The sequence below is a fragment of the Erythrolamprus reginae genome, chromosome 1 (assembly GCF_031021105.1).
Source record: "Erythrolamprus reginae isolate rEryReg1 chromosome 1, rEryReg1.hap1, whole genome shotgun sequence".
Classification (NCBI taxonomy): Eukaryota; Metazoa; Chordata; class Lepidosauria; order Squamata; family Dipsadidae; genus Erythrolamprus; species Erythrolamprus reginae.
The window spans coordinates 349635158-349662299 of NC_091950.1; the positions used below are offsets into that span (position 1 = coordinate 349635158).

The 27142-nt window shown below is 40.0% G+C and overlaps 1 protein-coding gene across 2 annotated transcripts in view; it reads right to left on the reverse strand.

The window, feature by feature from the left end:
- Positions 1-27142, reverse strand: part of MDGA1 (MAM domain containing glycosylphosphatidylinositol anchor 1) — a 401506-nt gene that overhangs the window by 66315 nt on the left and 308049 nt on the right. For both annotated transcript variants that reach the window (XM_070734253.1, XM_070734254.1), the window contains exons 11-12: positions 8446-8623; positions 7266-7289 (exon numbers count right to left, since the gene is read on the reverse strand). In XM_070734253.1, coding sequence (XP_070590354.1) covers positions 7266-7289; positions 8446-8623 — 202 coding nt within the window. The remainder of the gene's footprint in view (positions 1-7265; positions 7290-8445; positions 8624-27142) is intronic.

The following is a 27142-nucleotide window of genomic DNA, read 5'->3' on the forward strand; positions in this document are numbered from 1 at the left end:
TAATATGATTTGATTGCTTATTTGTACATAAACTATCATTAAGTGTTATACTTTATGATTCTCGATGAACATATATTTTCTTTTATGTACACTGAGAGCCTATGCACCAAGACAAATTCCTTAAATGTTTAATCGCACTTGGCCAATAAAAAATTATATTCTATTCAATTCTATTCTATTGAAAGGAAAATAATGGTTTGCAAATTCTTTACATACGCTATATCCCATCAGTCCAGGACTGGATGAAAAAAAATCTAACTTGATACTCAAACATAAAGTAGTGGAAAGAGATGGAAATTGAACATAAATGGATCACATAAAGAAAGATAATTAAATAAGAGAACAGTCCTGAATAAAAGGACCACAGCCTTAAAATATATATACAAAGCAAAACAATCAATTGAGAAGTGCTAAAAAAACTCCAGGCATCATGAATTGTAAGTGAGGTTAATATTTTTTCTCCTGGTCTGAAGTAATTTAATAATGACTGATACTTGTGACATAGGAAGAGGGGAGGTAGGCGGCAGAATCTCTTTATTTAAACTGAATACCCATGGAACGATAGAAAACTGGGGAGAAGGGCTTCTATGCATATCACATTTTCCTGTGTCTTTGAGTGTCAAGACCTTTTTTTGGACTATTGAAGAAGATATGTGCACCTTTCCTCTTTCTTGGCTTGTTTTTTGGCCTCCTTCATTTTATTCCACATATCATTTCTCTCAGGTTAGAACAGGGCTTAGTTTTAAGCTCAATAAAATGGGCAGACCGTGCAGGCTCATTCAGCTTGGCTCTGTGCTGGATGCGAAGGGCCAGCTTAAAGTAATTTATTGATTAGAACTGAAGGGCAGCCACCGGTGAAGCTCTGCTGAGCACTTGCACTGGAAGACCTTATGAAAAGTCAGCTGGCTGGTGAAAGTCCCTGCCAGTGAAGTAAACACAGCAGCCAAAGGGAGCTTGGCTGGCCACTTAACCGCTAATTAACCCTGACTAAGTGCTCTCTACGCGGTCCATTCATTTCTAATTAGCATCCTAATCCAAATTAGCCAAAGTTTATAATGCTGAGTGCTGGGAACTGCCCAGCATCTGTAACTGGGGAAGAAGCAGAACATGCACGCAGGAGATCTGGAAATCACCAAAACAATCTGTTTTAGGTCCAGGTCTGAGATGCTGGGACAGAAGTGAGCTCTTTAACAGATCTTCCAACACATTTTATTGGCACGAAGATGATTGAAGTCCAATTGCAGCTATATGGCACAGAATGGCTTTAAAGGTTGTAAGGGAGGCTTGTTCATTTCAGCCAATCCTACTACGAAACCTCAGCTATGGATGATGCACTAAGTTTGAATTTCTAATCAGATAAGATATAATCCTAATTCCTATAAGAAACCCTACTATTATTGGTTAAATTTTTTTGTGTGAGCATTAGCAGATAAAAACACTCTTCCTCCTTCCCGGTGCCTTCAACAAAGCAGAATTGCCACTACTTGTTTTGTGTCCATGTATGGCACTATGGCATTAGAAAACCTCTTCGAGAAGCAAAGTAGGGTAAAGTCTAGTTGATATTTCCATAAGGGTTCCCCAGAAATTCCCAGGGCTGTAGGCGAGACTGTAGGCAAATGGCTTCACCACTTCTCTAAAGAAAAATATCACCAGAAGCTTTGCTCAAGTAGAAGGCTTCAATTTGCATCTTCCACTGTAGAATAGAATAGAATAGAATGACAGAGTTGGAAGGGATCTTGGAGGTCTTCTAGTCCAAACCCCTGCTTAGGCAGGAAACTCTACACCACTTCAGACAAATGGTTATCCAACGTCTTCTTGTGAATTCCAATCAGATCTTGACTGATTTGTACCTTTGTCACCAGGTTTCTGAATGGACAAAGGATAACAGAATAACAGAGTTGGAAGGGACCAACCCCCTGCATAGGCAGGAAAACCTACACCACTTCAGACAAAAGGTTATTTAATATCTTTTTAAAAGCTTTTCAGTGTTGGAGCATTCACAACTTCTGGAGGCAAGCTATTTCACTGATTAATTGTTCTCACTATTAGAAAATTTATCCTCAGTTCTAGATTGCTTTTCTCATGGATTATTTTCCATCCATTGCTTCTTGTTCTACCTTCAGGTGTTTTGGAGAACAACTTGATTCACTTTTCTTTGTGGCAACCGCTGAGATATTGGAACACTGCTATCATGTCTTCCCTAGTCCTTCTTTTCCTTAAACTAGACATACCTAGTTCCTGCAACTGTTCTTCATATGTTTTAGCCTCCAATCCCCTAATTATCTTTGTTCCTCTTCTTTGTAGTCTTTCTAGAGTCTCAGCATCCTTTTTGCATCATGGCGACCAAAACTGAATGCAGTATTCCAAGTGTTGCTTTACCAAGGTATTATAAAGTGGTATTTAAGTTCACTGATTTCAATTCTGAACTGAATTTATTGCCAATGCTAAATTAAACTAATCTAAAAATCTAACTTTGAACAGAAGGAAAAGTAAAGACACAGCAATGAAATGGAACCAAATTTGGGCATGCCTATAAAGTAATAAACTGTACTGTATTTTCAAAGAAAACCATAGATTCTGCCTGATCAGCACTCCTTCCCACCATTAGGCTGCAACAAATAGGACAAATAATTCTCTCTGTGGGACCAGCAATAGAGGACGCCCCACTGGTGGCCCTTTCTGTCTTCTTTAAAACCCAACAATTTCTGTGATTTAATTTTTGCTTTTTTACTATAAGTGAGGAGAAAACATTGAAGCTCCCATTCATACCCCCAACAGTTCTGCTAAATAATTTGTTATCAATGCAAAAGCTGACAACGTCTATTGTGGATTGGCTGTTTAAGTAAGCACATACATCCTTGTCAATGTATCTTTCTTAAAAACTGATTATTTGTACACTTTCCCTTTACGTCAAGCTGTTTTTCATCTTAAGGCTGGCATCTGCTTTTGCAGAATCTGTGTTTTGTAGCAAGTGGTCTGAAATTAGTTCAACTGCAAGCTCATTCATGAAGATTAAAGAACACAGCACATAAAAAACCCCGTAAAAGTTCAAACCCTACATCTATCTACAAACTGGATTTTTCTTCCTTATGTGAATCCACCAGACATGCAACAGTATTTTTTGTCGTTTTATACAATTATTTACATGTAAGACCATAATGTAGCCAGCACAGTCAAAGCATTCCTTTCACCATTTACTTAGGATTTCAAGGCTGCGACACAATATCTATTTAAAAACTCACAAGTAGAACTAATTAAAAGTTTAAGGGGGGAATAGAAAGTGAGTATAATAGGCTTTAATTCTGATATTAATGCCATCCCAGGAAGGGAAGATTCTCATAACTTTTGTGATCAAAAACTAGTAAGGGGCCAGTCAAATCAAGAATGAAGGCAAACATTCAAAATTAAATTTTGTTCCCATGTCATCACAAAATGTCTTGAAAATAACACTCCATTAACTATGTAGCTTCTACAACCTATGACATGCAAGCCCTAATAATGCAGAAAAATCTTATCAACCAAAGAGAAAGCAGATTATGAAAGTATGATATTAATCTCTGACTTTCACTCTGATCCATGGAAATTGTTCTGATCCAGCAGAAACAAGAAACAGACTCCTTGTCCCAAACCCCCCCCCCCCTCTTTATTTTCCTCTTGTGAAATAATTGCATTCACCCACCAAAAAGTCCAGGAATTAGTCCTTTAAGGAGTTAACTGCAGTACAGACCTCATCAGTTCCTTGGGATAATTTCAAGCCTTGAGCTCCCAGACAGAAGGCAAGCAGTCTTTGTGGCAGGAAACACAATTAGCCAAAATCTTCAGAACTATGAACTTTTGTCTCCTACGACAACTACTCCCCTTTCTTTTAATTTCCAACCAGGAAGAGGCCATTCAGCATCCACGTGTGCATTGCTTCCCGAGTCGATTCCTTGTCTTCTGTTCTCCTCTCCTAACTATTCTATGTATACGTGCACCTGGAATATGCCCCAGCTGTTCTTCCTCCTCACTTATCTCAGCCTCCAAAGGCAGCTTCCTCTCCAGTGGTTGGGAAATGTTGGACGGCACTGGATCTATCTCTGTGCCTTATGCAGAGCATCCATCACAGCCTTCCCCAGACTCTAGAACTGGCCTAAGTTCCACCCCAACCTCCTCATCGTCCGAGTCTGCCACCAACTTCACTGGCAGCTGGTGGGCTACAACAGAAATTTATTGGACAGCCATGTGTGATAGTCCTATCATCCTTAGAAACCAATTGCCCAGTGCCTTCCCTACAACGTCTTACAAACAGCAGTTGAACAATTTAGTACAGGAGGAAATGAACAGATACAAAAAAGGAAGAAAATGTTTCTAATCTTCCAAGAGGGAATCATTACAGAATCTAGGGAACACATTATGCTAACTTTTTAAATTCATTTCCCACAAGGGATTCAATGGAAGGGTCAACCATAATAATGAGAAATGCAGCAGCATTTACATTGTGGGAACCGAGAAACTGAATCATGTTGAAAGAAAAGAGTTTTTCATTTTGATGCAGGCTACTCTGTGGTAGTAGAATCTAAGGCCCTCAATTCAAATCTTAACAGAATAACACAGTTGAAAAGGACCTTGGAGGTTTCTTTTCCAACCCCTGCTCAAGCAGTTCACCCTATAACATTTCAGATAAATGTCCAATCTTTTCTTAAAAACCTCTAGCGATGGAGCTAAACAATTTTGGAATGAACTGCCCTCTTTTGCTTGTTTAAGAGGCTTATTTAAGAAGGATCTTTGAAATGACACTAAAGATTCTTGGATAGCAAAGAATATGATTGGCTTAGTGGGGTGTGTGTTGAAGATGACAGTGATAGATAGATAGATAGATAGATAGATAGATAGATAGATAGATAGATAGATAGATAGAAAGTAAATATAGATACCAATTTTAATATTAAGAATTTTAAAACTTTTTAAAAGACTAAGGAATCTTTGGCAAAGCAGAAGTATATATTTGTCTAAATTATTCATATACAAAGATAATTTTTATTTGCAAAATATTATTCAAAGTCAACACTCTATAATGGATTATTTCATATTCTAGCCTAGTTTCTATTTGTATAAATAATAAAGAGTTAACATTATTTGGAGAGCACAGGTTTGCAGCCAAACTCCACAGTTTTCTGAACTGTCCCAAATAATAATTTTCCTTCAGAATCACTCTGTCCTTTCAAAACTCTGGGGACATGGCATTTTGAAGATAATGGGAGCTTATAGTTCAAGGCAAATCAATACAAACATTATGAATAGAGTGAGATTCTAGCATTAAGTACCAGAGCAAATGTTGGTTTTCCTAGATGATAAGTAGATTTGTAAATAACTACATATATACAACAACAGTAATATCACCAACATCAACTTTCTTTTCTTTCTGTGATTCAATTTTGGATTTATTTATTTTTTTGCAAGTGAGCCATACAACTGAAAAGAGAACCTGACTTATGGAAGAAGCTAACCCTGACTAAAATATTGTGACTCTTCTCTTCTTATTGATCTTTATGTAGCTGTTTATTTATTTCCAGGTAAATATGGTATGGTCTGTATGTGATGGGTCAGAGCCTTGGATCAAGTTCAAATAATTCTGCATGGCATCCTGTTCTTAGATTAACTACATTCATATTCACTGGCATAACAAATAGAGTGGGTAGGAATAAATGATTTACTTGTAGATCTCTAGTTAAAAGGATTCAGCAGCAGGCAGTGAAGGGCTACCAAAATTTTTACTACCACACAGTGGGTGGGGCTTATGCAGGATGCCCTGCATTTTCTTTCAACATCTTTCAGTGCAAATTAGGTGTTCTGTGGTGGAGCTCCATTTTCATTACCCCAGTGCATTTCCCCCCATCTGGGCAGTAGACCATCCCTGGCGGCAGGTGATGGAATTCTGGAGATGTGTTGTCCATATCACTAGACAACAATTGGGCTTGATGGATTAACAGTGTAACCTGTGAAGAGCTGCAAAAGATTTTACTACCACACTGTGGGTATGGCTTATTTTGTGGGTGTGGCTTGCTGGCCGTGTGACTAGGTAGGAGTGGCTTGATGATCATGTGACTGAGAGTTGGCTTAAAGGTCATGTAACTGGCTTAAAGATGGCCAACCTGACATCACTCACATCAACGGTTTGGGTTAGGGTTGCTGCCTGGCCTCTCCTCACCTCAGAGAGATACAATTTCCCTATCTATTACTGAACATCCAAAATATATTATTTGATTTTATGTATACATGTCATATCTGTGCATACATATTACACAAGGCACATAAAAATATACATTATCTACTATATAAAGTGTATGTACACACAGACATACACAGCTCTTATAAAATTATACAAGTTCCACCTCATTTACTGCAATAGGAAAAACATACCCAGAGCCCAGAAGGCCGGGGAGAAAAAAATTCAAAATGTTTCTACCGGTTTTGCGTATCTGACCAAATTTTTTCTACCGGTTCTGTGTACCTGACCGTACCCATATGAGGCCATCACTGAATGTAACCTCAGAAAAGTTAAAGCTAGCCTAACCTGGGTTGTAACAGTCTCAACAACTGACTCTTCACTGTCTTCTAATGGTCAGTTTATAATGATCAAGTTGTTGGAGACAGACCATCCCACTCAGGAGGCGAAATCAGTGGGGGATTAATCTGGAATTGTCATGTAGACACAAGAAGGCAAGGTCTGGCTCTCCTTGAATACTGTTGAGCCTTACCTAGTCTTTCTGGGGGAAAACTGCCATTCTGAGAAGATTGCTGTGAAATTAGCTTGAGCAATAAAGTTGTGCTCAATACAAATAGATTAAATTGTCTTTTCTGGGTCTTCATTACTTTACTGTTACTTTTTGTTTAAATCCTAATCCTACTCTAAGTTTAGGCACTGCATACATCATACATCATATGTATGCATATAGCATCTTCCTTTATGTCTGGCTGTATTCCCTGGTTCAGCTGATTCTTTGTTGATAAACACTTCATTTATTAGATATATTTACAATATTTTTTCTTAAAGAAGAAAAAATGTAAAATATATAAAAGTGGCATTGATCCGGAAAACAAACAGTGGCTTGGTATAAGTGAAAATTATTCCAAGTGTATTAAATTTATTTTACTATATATGGTAAGCAAGGATTTTCAATACATTTTAATTTCAAAGTATGTTTTTCACTCTTAAGATTCCACTTCAATTCTAAGAAGCGAGACACACACAAAGATAAAGAAAGTATAGAGGAATAATCACTTACCTACTGGGTTAGGGTAGCCGATTGCTGAGAAAGGAAACAGAAATAGATTTATAATAATACTTTTATATTGACACATTTGAAGATGTAAGAGAAAAAAACCCCAAGTACCTGGATTTTGATCTGATTAAATACTTGTATCCTTTTGTTCCTGGGCAAATTGAAAGTTGAGATTGAATGCAGACAATTTACAATTTAAACCTTGAAAATTGCACCAACAGAGATTGGCCACAAGAAATCATGTTCTTTTTGAGAAATAAGAAATGTATTATATTTATTTACTTTTTCATCCGTCTATGCATTCATCAAGCGATTCTGGGTGGTTTCCTCAGGATTGAAAACATCAAAGGATCCCATTCTTTCATGGAACTGGGTGGGGATTAAGATAACTTGAAAGAATGGATGCCAATATTTGGGAAAAGTTGTACCTTCTGTCATGTAATTAGACTAAATTTTATATGAAATGAAGTTTGGGAGAGTATTAAATCCTGTAGGAGAAAGCTCCATGTCTAAAGAATTTGATACCTGTTGTTTTCCCATTAAAATACTATATAGCATACTTGCATAAATCGATGTCCATCTTTATATTCCATACTAAAATGTGTGATAGAAAAAGGTTTGATATCCATTAGAAACTAAAGTCAAGGCTCACAAATTCTTCTGGACCTTGTACCTTTCAGTGGTCTATGATCATAATAAAGATTTGATTGATGGTATCTTTCTAAATTGAATACACTTACCGAAGATGCTATTTGGTCATTGAACTATGTACTGTTTATTCATTTCCCACTGAAAAATGATTCATGGATAGTAATCACCACGTAACCTAATAGTTGGAAGCAAACTGATGACACGTTTCACATTAACTGCTGCTTTGGTGAGGGTAATCAAACACTGAGACCAGTTTACTTGGAAGATAGTCTGAGGAGCACATATTGTATATGATATTAAAAAAAAATCACCTTGATCTCTGGAGATGTTGAGATATAACTCTTACAATTTTCCACTAGGAAATTTTGAGATTTGTTGTTCAATATATATGGGGAAGATCAGTGGGAAAAAAGGTTTCTCTGAATAATGCAGGTCTATTAAGACTTTGTCAAAAGAAATACATTTCCTTCAGTTAATACCTGCCTTTGGGGGTTCAAAAACCATCAAGTAATGGAGAGAAAGAGACACTCACGTTCTATATAGTGGATGATGCGAGTAGCGATGTCCCCCATCCCAAACCGGGTTATGGGTGTCAAGCGAAGTTCATAGCTTTGAGGCACCTTCAAGTCAGTCAGGAGGTATTCCTGTAACATGCCCTTTTCCATCTTCCTCACAGAAATGGATTTAGGGGGCAAGTCCCTGTGATTCAGCTGTGATTCGGAGATATAAGGCAAAATTGAATGTGATGAGAGTAGATAGTTAGGGAATCCGAATGCTGAAGGAATTTTATGAGCTTTGTATTTCAAGTATATCTTCTCCACTCTTTGTCAATTAGGAGTTGCTTTTTCAGAGTAAAAGCTGCTGGTATTTGGCACATTCCTGCATATGCTTGACCTAGTACTAAATTCTAAAATATGGAAAAGGATGTTGAGTCCTCAGAGTCTCACAAATTTATAAACTAAAAATTTAAAAGTAGCATTTATTTTTAAAACATTTAAAATTATAATGAAAACTCAGCCTACTAATGTATTTGGGCTATAGATTCTATTTGAAGAGACTGTAAGAAGTTTGTAAATAATATAGTAAGCACTTTCGAAAAATGATGGAGCAGATGTTGCATTTGCCACTGGACTTATTCTGATTTGCACATTATTAATGTTTTTTGTCACAAACACACTTTGCATTTATACATTTTCATTTATCAAAACTGTAGTGTTTTCAGGATGTCCATATTAATAATAATAGCAATAGCACTTAGACTTACATGCTGCTTCACAGTGTTTTACAGTCCACTCTAAGTGATTTGCAATGTCAGCATATTGCCCCCATCAATCTGAGTCCTCATTTTACCAATCTCAAAAAGATGGAAGACTGAGTCAAGCTTCAATTGGTCAAGATTGAATTTCTGGTTCTAGGCAGAATTAGCTTGCAATACAGCCTTGTACCCACTGTGCCACCAGGACTCCTCATATTAAGACAACATGAACAATCCCAGCTTATCCTGTGCATTTAAATGCATATCTATGAGGACTCATCAATTTTGGCACAAAAGTCTGTGGTCTGATCCTTCCTTCTCTCAGCTCTCTGCTCATTTTAACTGCGAATTTTTAGTTGCGAATTTCTCTTGGGAGATTTAGATTGAACTGAAATTGTCACACTAGTTTGGCTCACCTACAACTCTATGTCATGCTTTCTTTTAGTTGTGTCCTGATTCACACATGGTGCTAAGCTAGGATTTACAAATACAAATACTATGGAGATACTGCAAATAGGCATGCTTCCATTTATCCATTTTTATTTATTAAATCATGGTGCAGACAAAAAATGAGAAAAGGTTACAGTGGTGAGAAAGAGTTCCTGTACTCTTGTTCATGAGTACATGTATATTTGTCCTTCTATCTACCTGACCAATAAAATGAGCCATTTCCTCCCTAGACCAGATCTCTCTTCTTGGTGTCCAACTTTGCTGAAAATAAAATGACGTTAAAGCACTATTTGACCAACCTAAAAACAAATTGTTCTCTGATACTAATCTACCCACTGAGCCATTGTTCTATTTCATTTTCATCATCAAACAACCATCCTAATTTTTTATAGTTAATTTTCAGATTCATACTTCTAAATTAATGAAGCAGTATTTCTAATATCCACAATAAATCATTTGGATTTTTCTACGTTGTCTGTGTATAATGCACTTACACTCCTAATTAAAACATCTTTACCACAAACACAATATTTATCCATGCAAACATTAAAACAAATAAAGGGATATGAAACACCTTTGTTTTATTCCCTGCCCAGCCTTGAACCATTCACTAAGCACTCATGATTTTTATTATTCAGCAATTATCTCTCTATAATTATGCAAAACATGTCCTAATTCAGGCCATTCATTTTATCCCATGTTTTCTCTATATCAAGAAAATATACAGTAATTTTCCATGTATTCATAGATTTCTTAATGACTTGCTAAAGAGCCAAAATCTGAGCAGCATATTCTCAGAACTGAAGTTCATTGATACTTGCTTCTATGTGGCTATCGGCAATCCATGCGTTGGATGCAACAATTATTTATTTATTTACTTGGATGTCTAGGCCAGTGTTTCCCAACCTTGGCAACTTCAAGATATTTGGACTTCAAGTTGCCAAGGTTGGGAAACACTGGTCTAGGCCACCCTTCTCTACAGGGACTCATGGAGGCTTATATAATAAAATCAATGCAAAGTACAAAATAAAAAACCCAAGTATAAAACAAGACTAAAACCCAAACAATTTAAAAACTATTCAACCAGACTCATTCAAAATACAGTCATATCATCATGCACAGGCCACACCCATCCCAGCTGCACAAAGGCAAAAAACATCATGATATGTCACGAGACGTGATTGAGTTTGACACTTCAGTGAGTCAAGGTTTTCATTTAATACTTTTATTAGTACTACATAGAAAAGGTTACTAGCCTTAGTTGTACATGTGTCACATGCAGGAATCCTTTTCCTAATTGTATCACAGATATGCTTAAACTAGTCTACTCAGTCTATGGCAGTGGTTCTCATAAAAGTTTTTTTTCTCCACAACAAAAAGCAGACATAACATTGCATATACAAATCAATATGTGTATATTATCACTTAAAGACAATAATACAATAATGTAGGTTGCATTCCAATTTTAATTTTTATTATTCAGTCTATCTCAAGCATCCTTCTCTCCAATCCCCTCTTTTTATCTCATGTGGCTATCCCACCTGTAATATCCACTTTCTTACACCTTCTCTCCCCTTTATTTTTTAAATCTTTTATGATGTTTTAAAATGTATTTTCTATACCCTGTTGCAAGCCGTCCAGAGTCCCTCAGGAGTTGGAGGGCATAGAATTAAATTAAATTAAATTAAATTAATTAAAACAAATCAAATCAAATTATATTTGATATACTCAGCTGTATGAAGTCCAATTCACACAGCATAATTTTCAGACATGGAATGAGTTTGATTTTACTGATGGCTCCACTGTGCTTGTTCTGTTTGCAAATCTGTAGAATAAAAAACTTGTAGAATTGCATTTTACTTTTCAGTAAGCTTACTCTATATCTGCAAGCTTGGTTTTGTAAAAGTGTACTTCATAGTCTTGTAGAAAAGTGAACTGCATTCATGATAGACTCATATAATTCATTTATATCTAGGCGTCCATAGTGGCCACTAGCCGTTAGATATCAGGCTTAAAGATAAATCTTTACAGCATTTTCCCATAGTTTAAAAGTTTTCTTGAATTGTTCTAAATGGACAGAGTAAAATATGCCTGGTGATTGTAGGGAAATATGTTACCAGCTAATTAGTATGTAATATATAGGCAAGAGGTGTGAACACAATTATCCATAGAGTTGCTGGAAAGGGAAAAAGGCTGAAGCCCTTGTGCATTCTTGCAACTGGATTAGATGAGCCCTGCACAATAGACAAATCTAACATTTATGGAGGTAACATTTTTTGTAAACAAATGGGTCATTTGTGAAAAGGTAACTGAGCAGAAAAAATCATTCTACACTATAACATGATAGTCATGTATTAGTAGGCATTACATAAACATGTCCCAGAAGGAGGAGAAATGGTATATGTACCCCATTATAAACATATACCAAGATAATGGTTTATTTAGAGGCCTATCTTTACAAATGTTGTTTGATCAAGGCCTGGAGAATAGAATGTAATTGGTGACATATCCCACACTTATGGATAAGATACAAGGAGTAGTAAGGTGGGAGTAGTATAAACATATAAGATGATTTGTTGAGTATACGTCCCTGATATGCCTTAAGGAACTCAACTTAAGCAAATGAGGTATTGTACCTGTGCAATAGAAAGGGAGATAATGAATCTATAATGTGAAATAGAGTGACCATAAAGACATATGGATATAGACATGGGAGATGAGTTATTCAAGTAGAGATACGACACAAGAAGCCGTAGTAAGGAGTAGAATCATACAATGCTACATCTAGTGACATATGGAACACTCCAACTCTTGGTTGCCAGACTCATTTGTAGGAGTTATTATAAGCATTGTATTAAGTTACGTATTGAGTTCTGTAAACTGTATCTGTATCAAATGTATGCTGGTTTGCTTTATCTGATGGAAGGCCCGCTGACATAAGGATGAATATCCCCACGAATTGGGTGGTCTGCATTATGATGGAAATATTCCAAGAATTTGAATAAATAATTCTTAGAAGAAAAAGAGGAGGGATTGAGAGAAGAATCTATAGAATCTATAGAATCTAGGCATCTAAGGCCTAGATGGATACAAAACACTCTTATTAGAGTACTAAACTTCCGACCTTTTGGACAGTAGTTCTTGCCAGAAAAGCAAGAATGTACAAAAACATGTTTACATCCCGTAACAAGATGAAGAAATCCTATTGTTTAGGCCAATAAACATTCATAAAGTCTTGATGGATTAATCTAGAGAGTTCCAAGGAACTATGATGAAATTGGATGCAAGACAACCCCATATATGGACAGGAGGAAGGGGGTGTAAATTAGACATGAAACTACTATAAAAGATGGTTCTTGAAGTTAGGTACTTTACCTTTTTGAGTACACCTTTTGAGTGTCTTTAATTGGTCCTGATATGATACAGTGATATCATATTGGTGTCTTTATGTTATGTGTTGATATATGTTATGTGTTGATATATGTTATGTTTAATAAATGTTTATATGATATATATATCATGTGGTCTTTTAGCTTTTATTCTCATGGTCTGGGGAATTTTTTTAACATAAAGTATCAAATTTGTCAAGAATTCTTCTGAAATATAACCTAGGAAACTATGATTAACATTTGAACAAGCAATAGTATTCTACCATTTTCAGCCATTCTCAAATGTTTAGCCTTAGTTCTTAGTATGGAAATTATTATTATTATTATTATTATTATTTAGATTTATATGCCGCCCCTCTCCGAAGACTTATAGTGCAAGATTAATTCGTTTGCTCCAGTGATGGGTTTTCATTTTTTTTAATTACCGGTTCTATAGGCGTGGCTTATTGGGCGTGGGAAGGATACTGTAAAATCTCCATTCCCACCCAACTCCAGGGGAAGGTTACTGCAAAATCCCCATTTCCTCCCAATCAGCTGGGACTCGGGAGGCAGAGAATAGATGGGGGTGGGCCAGTGAAAGGTGGTATTTATCAGTTCTCTGAACTACTCAAAATTCTGCTACTGGTTCTCCAGAACTGGTCAGAATCTGCTGAATCCCACCTCTGATTTCCTCAAATGAAGACAAAGGGCAAGGACTTCCAATATCTGAAGCCTCACTGTGTATAAGGTCTTACAACATCTTTATTCATTAAATAGACCAGGATTTCTCAACTTTAACAAGTTGTGGATTTTAATTCCCAGAATTCTCAAACCAGCATTAACTTTCCAATTAATTTCTTCTAAGCACCAGGAACCTGAAGTCAAATAAAAGTCTAGGGTCACTGTAGGGGGACCTTTTGCAAGACTCTTTTAATCCACAAGGAGGTTCTAATGTATTATAGTGGAAATTTGGCTCCTGCAAAATGTTTCTCCTGCATGATTGATGTGAGCATTTTTACACTGAACCAACAGCATCAAAATCCTTTAATCTGGAAAAATGTTCTTCATATAAGGCCTCTGACATTATCTCCCACCCTGCTCTCTTATTATTTTTCTATTGGGGTGGCTGCGTCACCAGCTCCCAAGCTCAGCGGGGTTGGATGGGATGATGCAGCCCCTCAGCTCCCAAGCTCGGTGGTGTTCTGTCTGGGTTCCCCCAGACCTCAACACCAACTGGAAAAAACAGCCAGACACTCTGGTAAAAGCAAAAGTACTTTATAGCTGGAAAAAATAAACACAGAGGAAAACCTGTTCTTCCCAACAGACAGGCTATAATACTTTACAGCAGAGTCCTGATGTCCAGACAATACAGCAAGCTTCTTGCTGGCACACCCACCCCAAGGTTTCAGTAGTCAAAGGCACAAACCAGGATTCCAAGACGCCAAAGTTCACAGCCAGGTCCCAAGACTCTCAAAGATAAAACTCCACGAGCCAGGAAGGGTGGGTCTGCCTTTTAGCCTTTCCAAAGAGCACCACACCCGAACCCAGCTGTTGCCTCTTTAATGCTGAAAGTACCTAGCCAATTGGTCCCTTCGCTGTGTAGCTCTTCTCTGTCGCAGATCAATTATGGCTTGTGCATTTTCCTCTAAGGAATCCAGGCTGCTTGCTGGGGAGAGCTCCCTCTGGGGGGACTCTGGCTGTCCTCCCTCTTCTTCAGCCTGGGATTCCTCCTCCTCGTCTGCCTGCACCTCCTGTTCCTCATCCTCTCCCTCTGAGCTGGAAACCGACAGAAGATCAGCCGTTCCCTGAGGGGCCTCAGACGGAACCACAACAGGTGGGGATGGATGGGACTCTACTGGGTGCAACTTTCACCCCGGGAGGCGCGGCCCCAACAGTAGCAGTTCAGTAAGAGGATGAGGAGGAGACTCCGCCTGACATTATGACTTTCCTCCTTTTCCACTGGCGAGTAGGCTGCAAGCAGCTGGCAGGTGAGCACTGCATTTGAGGTTTTGCTGCCGCTCCGGCGTGCTTTGCTCCTGGACACAGCCATGAGGTGTCTCTACATGACTTGGTTAAATAAAAAAAAGTTCGCTCTCCAAGATGGAGCTGCCCGGCGCTTCGCTGCAAAAGGCTTGTTGCCTGCTTGTGGTATTCTGTGCCCTCCACCCCTCGGCTATGCTTTTCTACTATCTGAGGGGGGCTGGGGGGGTAACACACTTGGTCACCAGGCTCTGAGGGGAAGAGGCTTTACAACAGGGCCCAGTTGAAGCCTGCGTGAGTTTGGGCTCATGCTGCCTTCTGTCCGTCCATCCGTCTGCCTGCTCCCCCTCGCAATGGTGTCCCACTTTACTGAGGTTATAATCTGGTCACTTTAGTCTAATTGCTATTTTTTGATCAATCCCCCCCCTCAAAAAAAATCCTTTCTTTTATGAACACATTATCCTGGATCTATATTACTCTGGAGCAGTTAGTAAAATACAAAGCCAGGCACGAATGCTGGGGAAAATGGAGGCAGCCTTATTAGAGATTCTCAATCTGCAATGGAGGAACATATGCAGGACCTAGCAATGACTTCATTTTTTTTATATTTATTTATTTATTTATTTATTTATTTATTTATTTGTTTGTTTGTTTGTTTGTTTATTTTGTCCAATACACAATGAGGGTTTTAGTGGGTATATATCTATATACACATAGTAAAATACATGATGAAGGTTATAGAGGAGATACTCATAGTAAAATGTATCTAAGAAATAATAGAAAAGAAGGTATAGTAATAGAACATATCAATGAAATAATAGAATAAGAGATATAGGAATAGAGGAAAGGTATAGGAGATATAGGAGAGCAATAGGACAGGGGACGGAAGGCTCTCTAGTGCACTTGTACTCGCCCCTTACTGACCTCTTAGGAATCTGGATTGGTCAACCATAGATAATCTAAGGGTAAAGTGTTGGGAGTACACTGGGTACAGTTAGCTGCCAGTGGAGCTGAAGAAGAAACAGAGAATAGTTCTCAGTCTTGATACTTTGCATTTAACTCCCCCCACTTCATCTGAGGAAAGCAAGACTGGGTAGGGAAACCACATCATTTCCCACATCCACAAGCAGCATGCTGCAGATATCTGAAGTGAAACTCTAGGAAAAGGGGAAAGAAATTAGCCAAATTATTTGTCAAAGGAGATTCTCAGTCATCCAGGTCATGGTTGTCCCAAAGGTGCTTTTTCAAGAGGCAACTGAACTTTCCTTTGAAGAACGTTTTTCTTCTCATCCAAGAAGCTTCTTCAGTAACCAAATGATTTGATTCACACAGGTGAAGGCAGTGAGCATCCATCACCCTGAAGGGAAGCAGAGAAGGGCTTCAGTGGGAGAGAGCTTCAATTACCTCTCTTGGCTCCTTAGAATTATAGTGGAACTTTTCATTCTTCTCAACGAACTCATTTATTTATTTAGCATATGGTCTCCTTAGAGCAACCTTTATGAGTAACGTCAAATCTGTATCCATCTCATGATAGTCACAAACACTTGGGTTTGTATTCTGTGCAGACTAATTCCCATTGACTATCTTCTTGAACTTCTCCAAGCATCCGAGGACACACTTCGAATTATATATCTAAGTATCCTTGAAGCTTTGTCTTCACAGATGCTCCTTTTCTGTTCTTGTAAAGTATTTCCACTAAGAAGGCTTTGTACACTGAATACTTCCCAGCTTTAATAAGGAAAAAAGGAATGGATTGTCTAGTAGATTCTGTTTCTTTCAAATGTTCTTTCAAATGTTTTGTCTCTATGTTTGGCTGCATCTATGTACAGTGATCCCCCGGTTATTGCGTCCCCGACCATTGCGAATGGGCTACATCGCGATTTTTCAACCTGGAAGTAAAAACACCATCTGCGCATGTGCGCCCTTTTTTCCTATGGCCACACATGCGTAGATGGTGTTTGCGTAGATGGTGTTCCCCGCCGGGCAGATCAGCTGCTGGGCGGCTTCCCTGGGTCTTTCCCCTCTTGCTGGCGGGAGGGCGAGAAGCCCCCCCAGCACCCGCTCGCCCTCCGTTCGCCCGCCCTTCGCCCGGCCACCCGCCATTTGCTCGCTGCTCGCCCGGCCACCCGGGTTCGTTTGGCTTCGGGACTCAGTTGGGAAGCGGCACGGGTGTTTTAAAAGGTCTCCGCCGGCATGGGGGGCTTCTTAGCACCCCCCCAAACCCGGGTTGGGGGTTCGGGGGGGGGGTAGGAAGCCCCCCATGCCGGCGGAGACCTTTTAAAACACCCGTGCCGCTTCCCAGCTGAGTCCTCAAGCCAAGCGCAGAAGTTAGCCTTGAATCCCTTTGAATCCCGCCGCTTCTGCTGGATACCGGCGATGGGGGGGCGAGCTGCCACACCCCTGGCTTCCGCACCGCTCGTCCCACCCACCGCCCGTATCCAGCAGAAGCTGCTGGATTCAAAGTGCTGGGGTGGGGGGCTGTCGGGACACCCCCCCACCCCAGCACTTTGAATCCCGCCGCTTCTGTTGGATACGGGCGATGGGGGGGCGAGCTGCCACAGCCCCTGGCTTCCTCACCGCTCGTCCCACCCACCGCCCGTATCCAGCAGAAGCTGCTGGATTCAAAGTGATTCAGGGAACAGAATGGAGCCTTCCGCGGCGGGGCTGGTAGGAGGGGAGCCGAGGGGATAACCGAGCCCAGCCCCGTGGGATTCGCCTTCCTCCCGCTTGCAGCCGAGTGATCGTGGGCTCCTTCGCAACCTCAGAGAGCTTCCTGGTTTTTGTGAGCTTTCATGCCCAGGAAGCTCTCCGAGGTTGCGAAGGAGCCCAGGATCACTCGGCTGCCGGCGGCAGGAAAACGAATGTCACGGGGCTGGGCTCGTCTCCCCCCCCTTAGCAACCCCGCCGCAGAACGCTCCATTCTGTTCCCTGCCGGCCCGATTGAGCGGCCGGCGGTCTCCATTCAGGGAACAGAATGGAGCCTTCCGCGGCGGGGCTGGTAGGAGGGGAGCCGAGGGGATAACCGAGCCCAGCCCCGTGGGATTTGCCTTCCTCCCGCTTGCAGCCGAGTGATCCTGGGCTCCTTCGCAACCTCGGAGAGCTTCCTGGGCATGAAAGCTCACAAAAACCAGGAAGCTCTCTGAGGTTGCGAAGGAGCCCACGATCACTCGGCTGCAAGCGGGAGGAAGGCGAATCCCACGGGGCTGGGCTCGGTTATCCCCTCGGCTCCCCTCCTACCAGCCCCGCCGCGGAAGGCTCCATTCTGTTCCCTGAATGGAGACCGCCGGCCGCTCAATCGGGCCGGCAGGGAACAGAATGGAGCGTTCTGCGGCGGGGTTGCTAAGGTGGGGGGAGACGAGCCCAGCCCCGTGACATTCGTTTTCCTGCCGCCGGCAGCCGAGTGATCCTGGGCTCCTTCGCAACCTCGGAGAGCTTCCTGGGCATGAAAGCTCACGAAAACCAGGAAGCTCTCTGAGGTTGCGAAGGAGCCCACGATCACTCGGCTGCAAGCGGGAGGAAGGCGAATCCCATGGGGCTGGGCTCGGTTATCCCCTCGGCTCCCCTCCTACCAGCCCCGCCGCGGAAGGCTCCATTCTGTTCCCTGCCGGCCCGATTGAGCGGCCGGCGGTCTCCATTCAGGGAACAGAATGGAGCCTTCCGCGGCGGGGCTGGTAGGAGGGGAGCCGAGGGGATAACCGAGCCCAGCCCCATGGGATTCGCCTTCCTCCCGCCTGCAGCCGAGTGATCGTGGGCTCCTTCGCAACCTCAGAGAGCTTCCTGGTTTTCGTGAGCTTTCATGCCCAGGAAGCTCTCCGAGGTTGCGAAGGAGCCCAGGATCACTCGGCTGCCGGCGGCAGGAAAGCGAATGTCACGGGGCTGGGCGCTAGCTCTCGCCGCTTTCGAGCTGAGTCCTGAAGCGAATTCGCTTCAGGACTCATCTCGAAAGCCCGCTAGCGAGGAGCCGAAGATTGGGGGCGGCGCGGCTGTTTTAAAACGTCGCCGCCGGCATGGGGGGCTTGCCAGCACCCCCCGGACCCCCAACCCGTGTTTGGGGGGCTGCTAGGAAGCCCCCCATGCCGGCGGCGACGTTTTAAAACAGCCGCGCCGCCCCCAATCTTCGGCTCCTCGCTAGCGCTGCGGAAGTTAAAAACACCATCTGCACATGCGCAGATGGTGTTTTTACTTCCGCAGCGCTACTTCGCGAAAACCCGCTCGTTGCGGGGGGTCCTGGAACGGAACCCTCGCAACGAGCGGGGGATCACTGTATCTTCAATTTGAAACAAAATGTATTTAGAAAAGCTGCTGATTTTGTTGTTTCATTATTTTTATTTGCCAGTTTTAATTTGCTTTTTTAATCCTATTGTATAAGTTATGGAGAGTGACTTTGTGATTAAGATGGTGTATGTGTTGATAAATAAACCAAAGAGTTAAATCTGAATTTTCATGGAAATTATTTTATAGTACAGTATAGTGTAAATGAGGAAACAATGAATGTACAGTGGAACCCCGACATAAGAGCTGCTCTACTTAAGAGCAACTCGAGATAAGAGCTGGGAGGGGAGAGATATTTTTGTTCTACTTACAAGCCCAAATTCGAGATACAAGCGCCAAGGAGCTGTCTCCTGAAGCCAAACGCTAACTTCCGCGTTCGGCTTCAGGAGACAGCTGCGAAGCGGTGCACGTGTTTTAAAAGGTTGCAGCCGGCCTGGGGGGCTCGGGGGGGGGGGTGCTTGCAGCTTTCTTTCTTGCTCTTTTTCTTTCTCTCTTTTACCTTCCCTTCCTCTATTTCTTCTTTTCTTTCTCCTTCCCACATTCTTCCCTCCCTCCCTCCTTTCACTCATTCCTCTCTTACTCTCCCCTTTCATAAGTTTCCTTGCTTCCTTCCTCTGTTCCTGTCCCTTCCCCCTTTCTTTCTTTCTTTCTTTCTTTCTTTCTTGCTTTCTTTCTTGCTCTTTTTCTTTCTCTCTTTTACCTTCCCTTCCTCTATTTCTTCTTTTCTTTCTCCTTCCCACCTTCTTCCCTCCCTCCCTTCACTCATTCCTCTCTTACTCTCCCCTTTCATAAGTTTCCTTGCTTCCTTCCTCTGTTCCTGTCCCTTCCCTCTTTCCTTCCTTCCTTCCCACCCTCCGTCCATTCATTCACCCATTCCTCTCTTGATCGCTTAAAGCCGGTCCCTGGTGCAAAAAGGGTTGGGGACCTCTGTCCTACAGGATTGGGTGGCAGAGAAGTTGAACATATGTAAATTTAAAAGTTTAAGAAAGTTTACAAGTTAAGTGAAAGAAACTTCATTATTCATTTATATGTACATGTACATTTCTTCATTAAAAACATGTCTTTCTGCATAATTTAGACTAACTTTGTGAGTTTTTTGAGGGCTGGAACCAATTAAAATTATTTACATTAATTCCTATGGGGAAAAGTCGTTCGAGATAAGAGCTGCTCGACTTAAGAGCCCAGGTCCGGAACGAATTAAACTCGTATCTCGAGGTACCACTGTATAGGTAAAGAGATATAAAAGAGAGCAGTTGGGAATAAACTGATTTATGGCACTATAATATAATCTACATGAATTCTGCCATACTATATATACTATACAAAACCAGAATTGCACAGAAGACTTCAGTTTCCTGAGAGCAATTCTTCCAAATAAGAAGATTGACCAAATAGTTATTTTCAATTGAATATGAGACATATCGGCATTCATAAGCTCACCTAAAATGACAAATTTACCCATGTTGCATTCTCCATCCCTCCATTAAATTGTGTCCAATTTGTGACTACCAGGACTAATCCTCACATTTTTCTTGCCAAGGTTTTTCAGAAGTGGTTTGCAACTTCCTACTTGCTAAGGTTGAGAGAGTGACTGGCCCAGGTCACCCAGCTAGCTTTGTACTTAAGGCAGGACTAGAACTCATAGACTGATGCCTAAAGCACTGCACCATCCTAGGTCTCATCTACATTGCATATACCCTCCTAATATCTTTTCTTTGGCATTATATCATAGAGATGTCACTGGGTGCACATCTGCATATTGACGTACTGCACATTAGATTATTTGTTTACAAAATAATTATGTCTCCTACTCACTAGATTTTAGGTGGCTTATAATAATAACAGAAAAAGTATATACAGTATCATCATAATCTAATAAAATCAAAATAAAATAGATGACAGCTGTGTTCTCTGCTGTCCATTACTAAAGCTTCTCCTTTCTGAAGGCCCTGTGAAAAAGGATCAAAATGTTTCAATATCTCAGGGGTGTCAATATCTCAGGGGTTGCCACAAAGAAGAGGAAGACAGGCTATTCTCCTAAGCATCTGAGAGTAGGACAAGAAGTAATGTATAGAAATTAATTAAGGAGAGAAGCAACTTAGAACTAAGGAGAAAATTCCTGATAGTTAGAACAATTGATCAGTGGAATGGCTTGCTTCCAGAAGTTGTGAATGCTCCAACACTGGAAGTTTTAAAGAAGTTGTAGGATAACCATTTGTCTGAAGTAATTTAGGGTCTCCAAGCAGGGGGTTAGAAGACCTCCAATGTCCCTTCCAACTCTGTTGTTATTATTAAATAAAAAAGGATAGTTGACAGCCCCTTTAGAAGGAGAAAAAAAGTGTGTGAGAGTGGAGGCAGAAGAATCCAAAAAGAAGGTGCTCCTCTTGAAAAATCCCCCATTCATCTGGCATCCCCTTCAACTTTTAATATGTTTTATTTTAAGGCTAACATGCCACTGCCATTGTGAATCAACTTTAAATAACTTTAAATTCTATCATACATATACAGGGTTAAAAGAATGAAAAAAAATACACCCAGATAAATAACACGTATTAACAGCCTTGAATTTCACCCAATAACACCAAACTGTTCCTATGGTGAAGATCCATATAATTATATAAATAAGGATTTTCTCTCAATTCATCTTTATCACATAATTCTGTTTTTGCTAAGCACGTATGGAGTTTTCACAGGTGCCTATTAAGGCAATGAAGGGGGGACTTTGGGGGAACTGAAAGGTCTGTTTTGTTTTGGGAGGCAGGGAGAGCAACAATTCTCCCCATTCAGAGCCATTCATCTTTCCCCAATTAAGCAGTGAGACACATAGATATCATAGTCATGGAATGATGGAATGAAAGCTCAGAACATAGTCTCTCTCTCTCCTTATCAGTTAAAAAGAAATAATAGCCAATAGCATTGGAAGTTTGGAAGGAAGCAGTTATCAGACGTACTGTAAATGGTAGTATAATGGGAATAAGATAGCATATTTCTCTATATATTTAGTAACAAGTGTATTTCCTGAAATAGCTTGTTTACATGACATAATTCTTAGTTAGGCCTAAATGTTCTTCATGTTGCATTCCTAAATTATCTGCCTGAAATCTCTTTTAAAACTAATTGCCTATAAACAAGCAAGCATCAATAATCTGGATAGAAATCAGATGTATTGCCACATATAACTCTAGGCAGAGAAACTAGAGATACCATGTCTCAATGGGCTCATACTACGTACGATTGAGTCAGTTTAAGAACCATAGCAAGCTTGGGGTGGCATGTTGAAGGTTCACTCCAAAAGTGTTATTGATTTAAGAATGGGTTTGCGAACAACAGCACTAGATTTGAGCAGTTTTGGGACTTACTAAATGATTATTGGGCCCATAAAATCCCTGTCTTTAGTTCAAGTCTTGGGATCAGATTATTTGAAGGCTCACTTTCTTCTACATCAGTCTGCTGGCCTTTTTAGAAAGATGATCTGGGACCCAGATTCTCTTGTTTATTTCCCAAAACTTCTCAAAGACATTAGGAGAAAAACCTTTTGCTCAATTATGGTTAAGCTTTGGAATATTTTTCCAGGAATGCCCATTTTTTAATTCAATCAATGACTTCCCAAAAGCTAGTAAATATGTTGCTTTTTTCTAAAAGCATTCTCTATATAATTGTTATTTGCTCTTTCAATTCTTTAATACATTTAGAATATTTTTATTGCTATATATTGTTTTCTGATGCAATCTCCATGTTTCATATGATTTTGCAATTTAGAAATATTGTTTTAATTGTAAATTTACCATTGGAAGCTTCCTAAAATACTTAAGATGTAAGGCAGTTTCATAGACAGCCAATTTAACACAATTTCTACAAGCGATTCCATGTGTTCTGAATACTTTAGCGGAACGGACTCATTGTGAGTAGAAAGAAAACTGACAATGAATAAATAAAAATGGAAAATATCAGATTGCTAGAAATGTTTTTGTTGGCCTTCAAACAGGAATATGTAAGAAGAAAAAAGAAATCTAAAAGTATCAGTTGGATTCATTCATACATAGAAAATAGCAAGAAACACTATAGTTTATAGATAAGAAAACACTTCAATAAAATAGTGGAAGCATGGTCTACTAAGGATGAAAAAGACATCAAAGTGTTTTAGGATGTGGGGCCTCTATTAATTTTTACTGAGTACTATATGCTCTATGGAACAGGAATAGAACTATTGATTTAGAGTGAATTGAAATGTGGTAAAAGATTTATAAATGAATTATTAAAAGCAATCACATAGAGAATTGGAGAAGGAGAATTAAAATTTTCTTCACAGTAGTTCACCAATATACTCCCCCCCTTCAGAATTAATAACAGTATTGTGGTGTCTTTGCTTCCCACACTCTTCTCCATTATTAGGAAATGTTTTGCAAAGAGGAATTAAAACAAGAAAATTGTACTGAATAGGAGACCTAACTTTTCCTTTGACAGAACCATGGACACACTAAAAATAATCTCTAGTAGCATTTAACCAAGAGAAAAGGCACAAAGTGGATTACCCACATTACACCATGCTGGCCTTGAGAAACAATGAATAGAATAAACAATACTGGTGAGCCAGAATGGAAAGATCTGAAATTATGAAGAACCATTTAATATGTATCAAGAATATAAAATATGTCTTAAAAGCTGACACACACAATACGATATTTCGCAAAGCTTCCAAATAAAATAATTTGGAGAGGGTAATATTTTTCCATGGTTGGTAATTAGACTAAAATCATTGTTGTTGTCATCATCATCATCATCATCACCATTCAATCAACTTTATTTGTTTCAATGGCTAGCAGCTCCCTCCTCCAAAAGGAAGGGGGGGGGGGAAGCACAAAAAATAAAATTGCAACTTCTGGGGGAATCATGTTGAACTGAATATATGCCCACAAAAGTGAAGCTAAAAACTGTCGCAAGGACTGAAAAAGTGGTGAGTAAGCCAGTTCTTTGAAACAGCTCTAGACATGGAGAGGATGAGAGATGCCTCCCTCCCTCCCCTCTTTAGGTTTTTTCCTATACTTTTTATTTTTACTTACTATTTTCTTCTCATTCTAGAGCTAAAAGTTTAGTTTGTATTAATTTTTACTATTGTAACTTGTTGAGATAGGTTACTACCAAAATCAAGAAAATCAAAATCCTTAATAAAAAACTATCTGAGGAAAAACATAAAATTGAAGTTGAAGCAGGAGAGGTTATTGGGGGAAATAATCCAAATAAGACTAATAAGGGAAAAAATGGCTCTGATAGAAATGAATATACATGGAAAGAAAGAGAGAAAGTGGAGAAAAAAAATCATACAAAAATAAGTTTTAAAGGAAAAATCTAGGAACTTGACATACTGCAGTAATAAAACTTGCAGAAAGGGACTTTTTTGGGGGGAAAGGAAAGTAGTGACTTAATCAAGCAGTACCAAAAAGGCAATTTGAAAGAAAAACATAATTGTACATATCATGCAATTTCATATGATAATCCAGTTGTGGTCTGGAAAATGTTTTTAATTTTTATTGATGAGATGGTTGACATTAATGGCTGACATTAAATTTCTGAATGACTTTTGTGAAATTCAAAAGCAAATGCACACAGAATGGAACTATTGAATTGTCTAAAGCAGAGCTAGACAATTAACATCCTCCAAATGCCTTGAGCTTTAGCAGAAGTGGGTTCCTACTGGTTTTAACCAGTTCTTTAGAATTGTTTGTAAACTGGTGACGATGTCATAGAATTGGTTCTTTTGGTGTCTCCATGGGCGCTGCCATCTTGGAATTTGCTTCTGCACATGCGCAGAATTTTTTTTTGATTGCTGTGGGTGAGCGCACGTTATGCGCACACATGCGCACAGTATGACCCTGAGGAAGCTGGCAGCAAAAGGATCCTTACCCCATCCCTGGACTTTAGCTATTATTGGTTCCAATTTGCACTGCTAAAGATAGCAGATAATAATTCAATAATTTAATAATAATTATAATTTGGAAATTACAGTACAAAATATCTGAAGAGCATTTAGCTTTTTACCTTTGATCTACAACTGCCATCTAGCAAAACCAAGAGTATTTCTACTAAAATTGTCTTCTTCATTTGATGTCTTACCACAATCATGTCATAACCACTGAAACACTAACTGAGATTTCTGGAAGGTGTAGTCTAACATATCTGGAAGGAATGAGATTGGGTAATTTGAAGGACAAGTTATTATTGTCCACGAAGTTTGAAAGCCTTGTTGTGAGATGTCTGTTATCAGTATCAAGCAATAAAAGACAGGTACAGTGTCTAGATACAATGTTTCACTGATGCTAGAACAAATGAAGTTCTTGTTTGCACTGAACTGAAGAATAGACTGCAAACACTAAAATGTCTGTACAGTGGTGTTTACTGGGATCATCAACCCTCTTGATGCACATCAGGAAATTTGTGAAAGGCTTACTCTGATGTTTCATAAATCTCTTTTGTTTGGCTCCCTGTACTCAAAGGTGTCTAAGCCAAAGACGTTTTTTAATGAAGTCTGCAGTCCTTATCTACCCCAAAGGCCTTTGGACATGGTATGAAGCATAAGACTCTCAGCCTTTGGTATTCCCCATCTTGCCACAGAGTATCTTGTTGGTAAGTAATTTGAAATCGTGAATTGAATCAGCTCCATTTACTTGTCCGGTCTTCAGGGTTTACAACACCAACAGAACAACGAGAGTTTGGAGACAAGAATAGAGTCTAATTGTGATTCAGGTTTCTTACAGAGATGTCAAAAGCTTTGCAAAAGGATTGTTGGTTAAAAAATTGTTCATAACTTTAGCAGCCCTTATGACAGGGTGGCTAAAAAAACAACCAATTAAGGGGAGTCTGAAATTGACAGGTTTTAACTAAGCAGCCTCTTTATGTAAAAGTATAACTATGAGATGAAAAAGGAGGTGACATACAGTTCATGATGGCTTTTTTTTAGCCACGAAATTAAGGGGTAGTAGTTATATTCCAATCAGCTAAGAAATACAGTACACAAGTACACTAGCCATATAAATGATTATTTTCCTAGATGCGAAGGCAATGATTTCTGCAGAACATTTGCACAGTGTTTGTATCCTGCATCGCTATGAATCACATCTGAAAAGCTTATTAAACCATAAACCTTAAAGAAAATAGAAAATGAAATGAAATGAAATGTACAACGAGCAACATGCACCTTTCCTGAGTTTCTCAATGTAGAAAATCTTTTTTTTCCAATACAGAGAAGTAAACCAGTACATTTCTAATCCATGTAATTTTCATGTGTTCATTCATACATTTGTGCAGTCCTATTTCTACATTGATCGGTGAGATTTTTAATCAGCAGGTGTGTCTGAAACTCTGTATGGGTATAAAATCCTGATTCCAGATGTAATCTTAATAAACTTAATAAACCTGAATTTTTTGAATACCTTGAATTTTACTCAAGTTCAACCTTAATTATTACAACAGAGCCCGGCCGCTCTGTTTAGGGTGACCTGCTCCCTTCTCAACCAGGGGGGAGTTGGGGAGCCCTTACAGAGTAGTGCTGAGGATTTTAACATGTTTTTCGCTCAGATCCGGGCGGACCTCGACTCCAATTGGAAAACAGAGTCGGTTGACAACGAGTCAGTCGAGGTGACTGGGGCCCGTACTTGTCCACCTGTCTGGGAAGTGTTTGATCTGGTGACACCTGATGAAGGGGACAAGGCCATTGGAGCTGTGAGTTCCGCCACCTGTTTACGGGACCCGTGTCCCTCCTGGCTGGTTTCGGCCAGCAGGGAGGTGACACGGAGCTGGGTCCAGGAGATTGTCAACGCTTCCTTGGGGAGGGGATCCTTTCCATCATCCTATAAAGAGGTGCTCGTGCGCCCCCTCCTCAAGAAGCCTTCCCTGGACCCAGCCATACT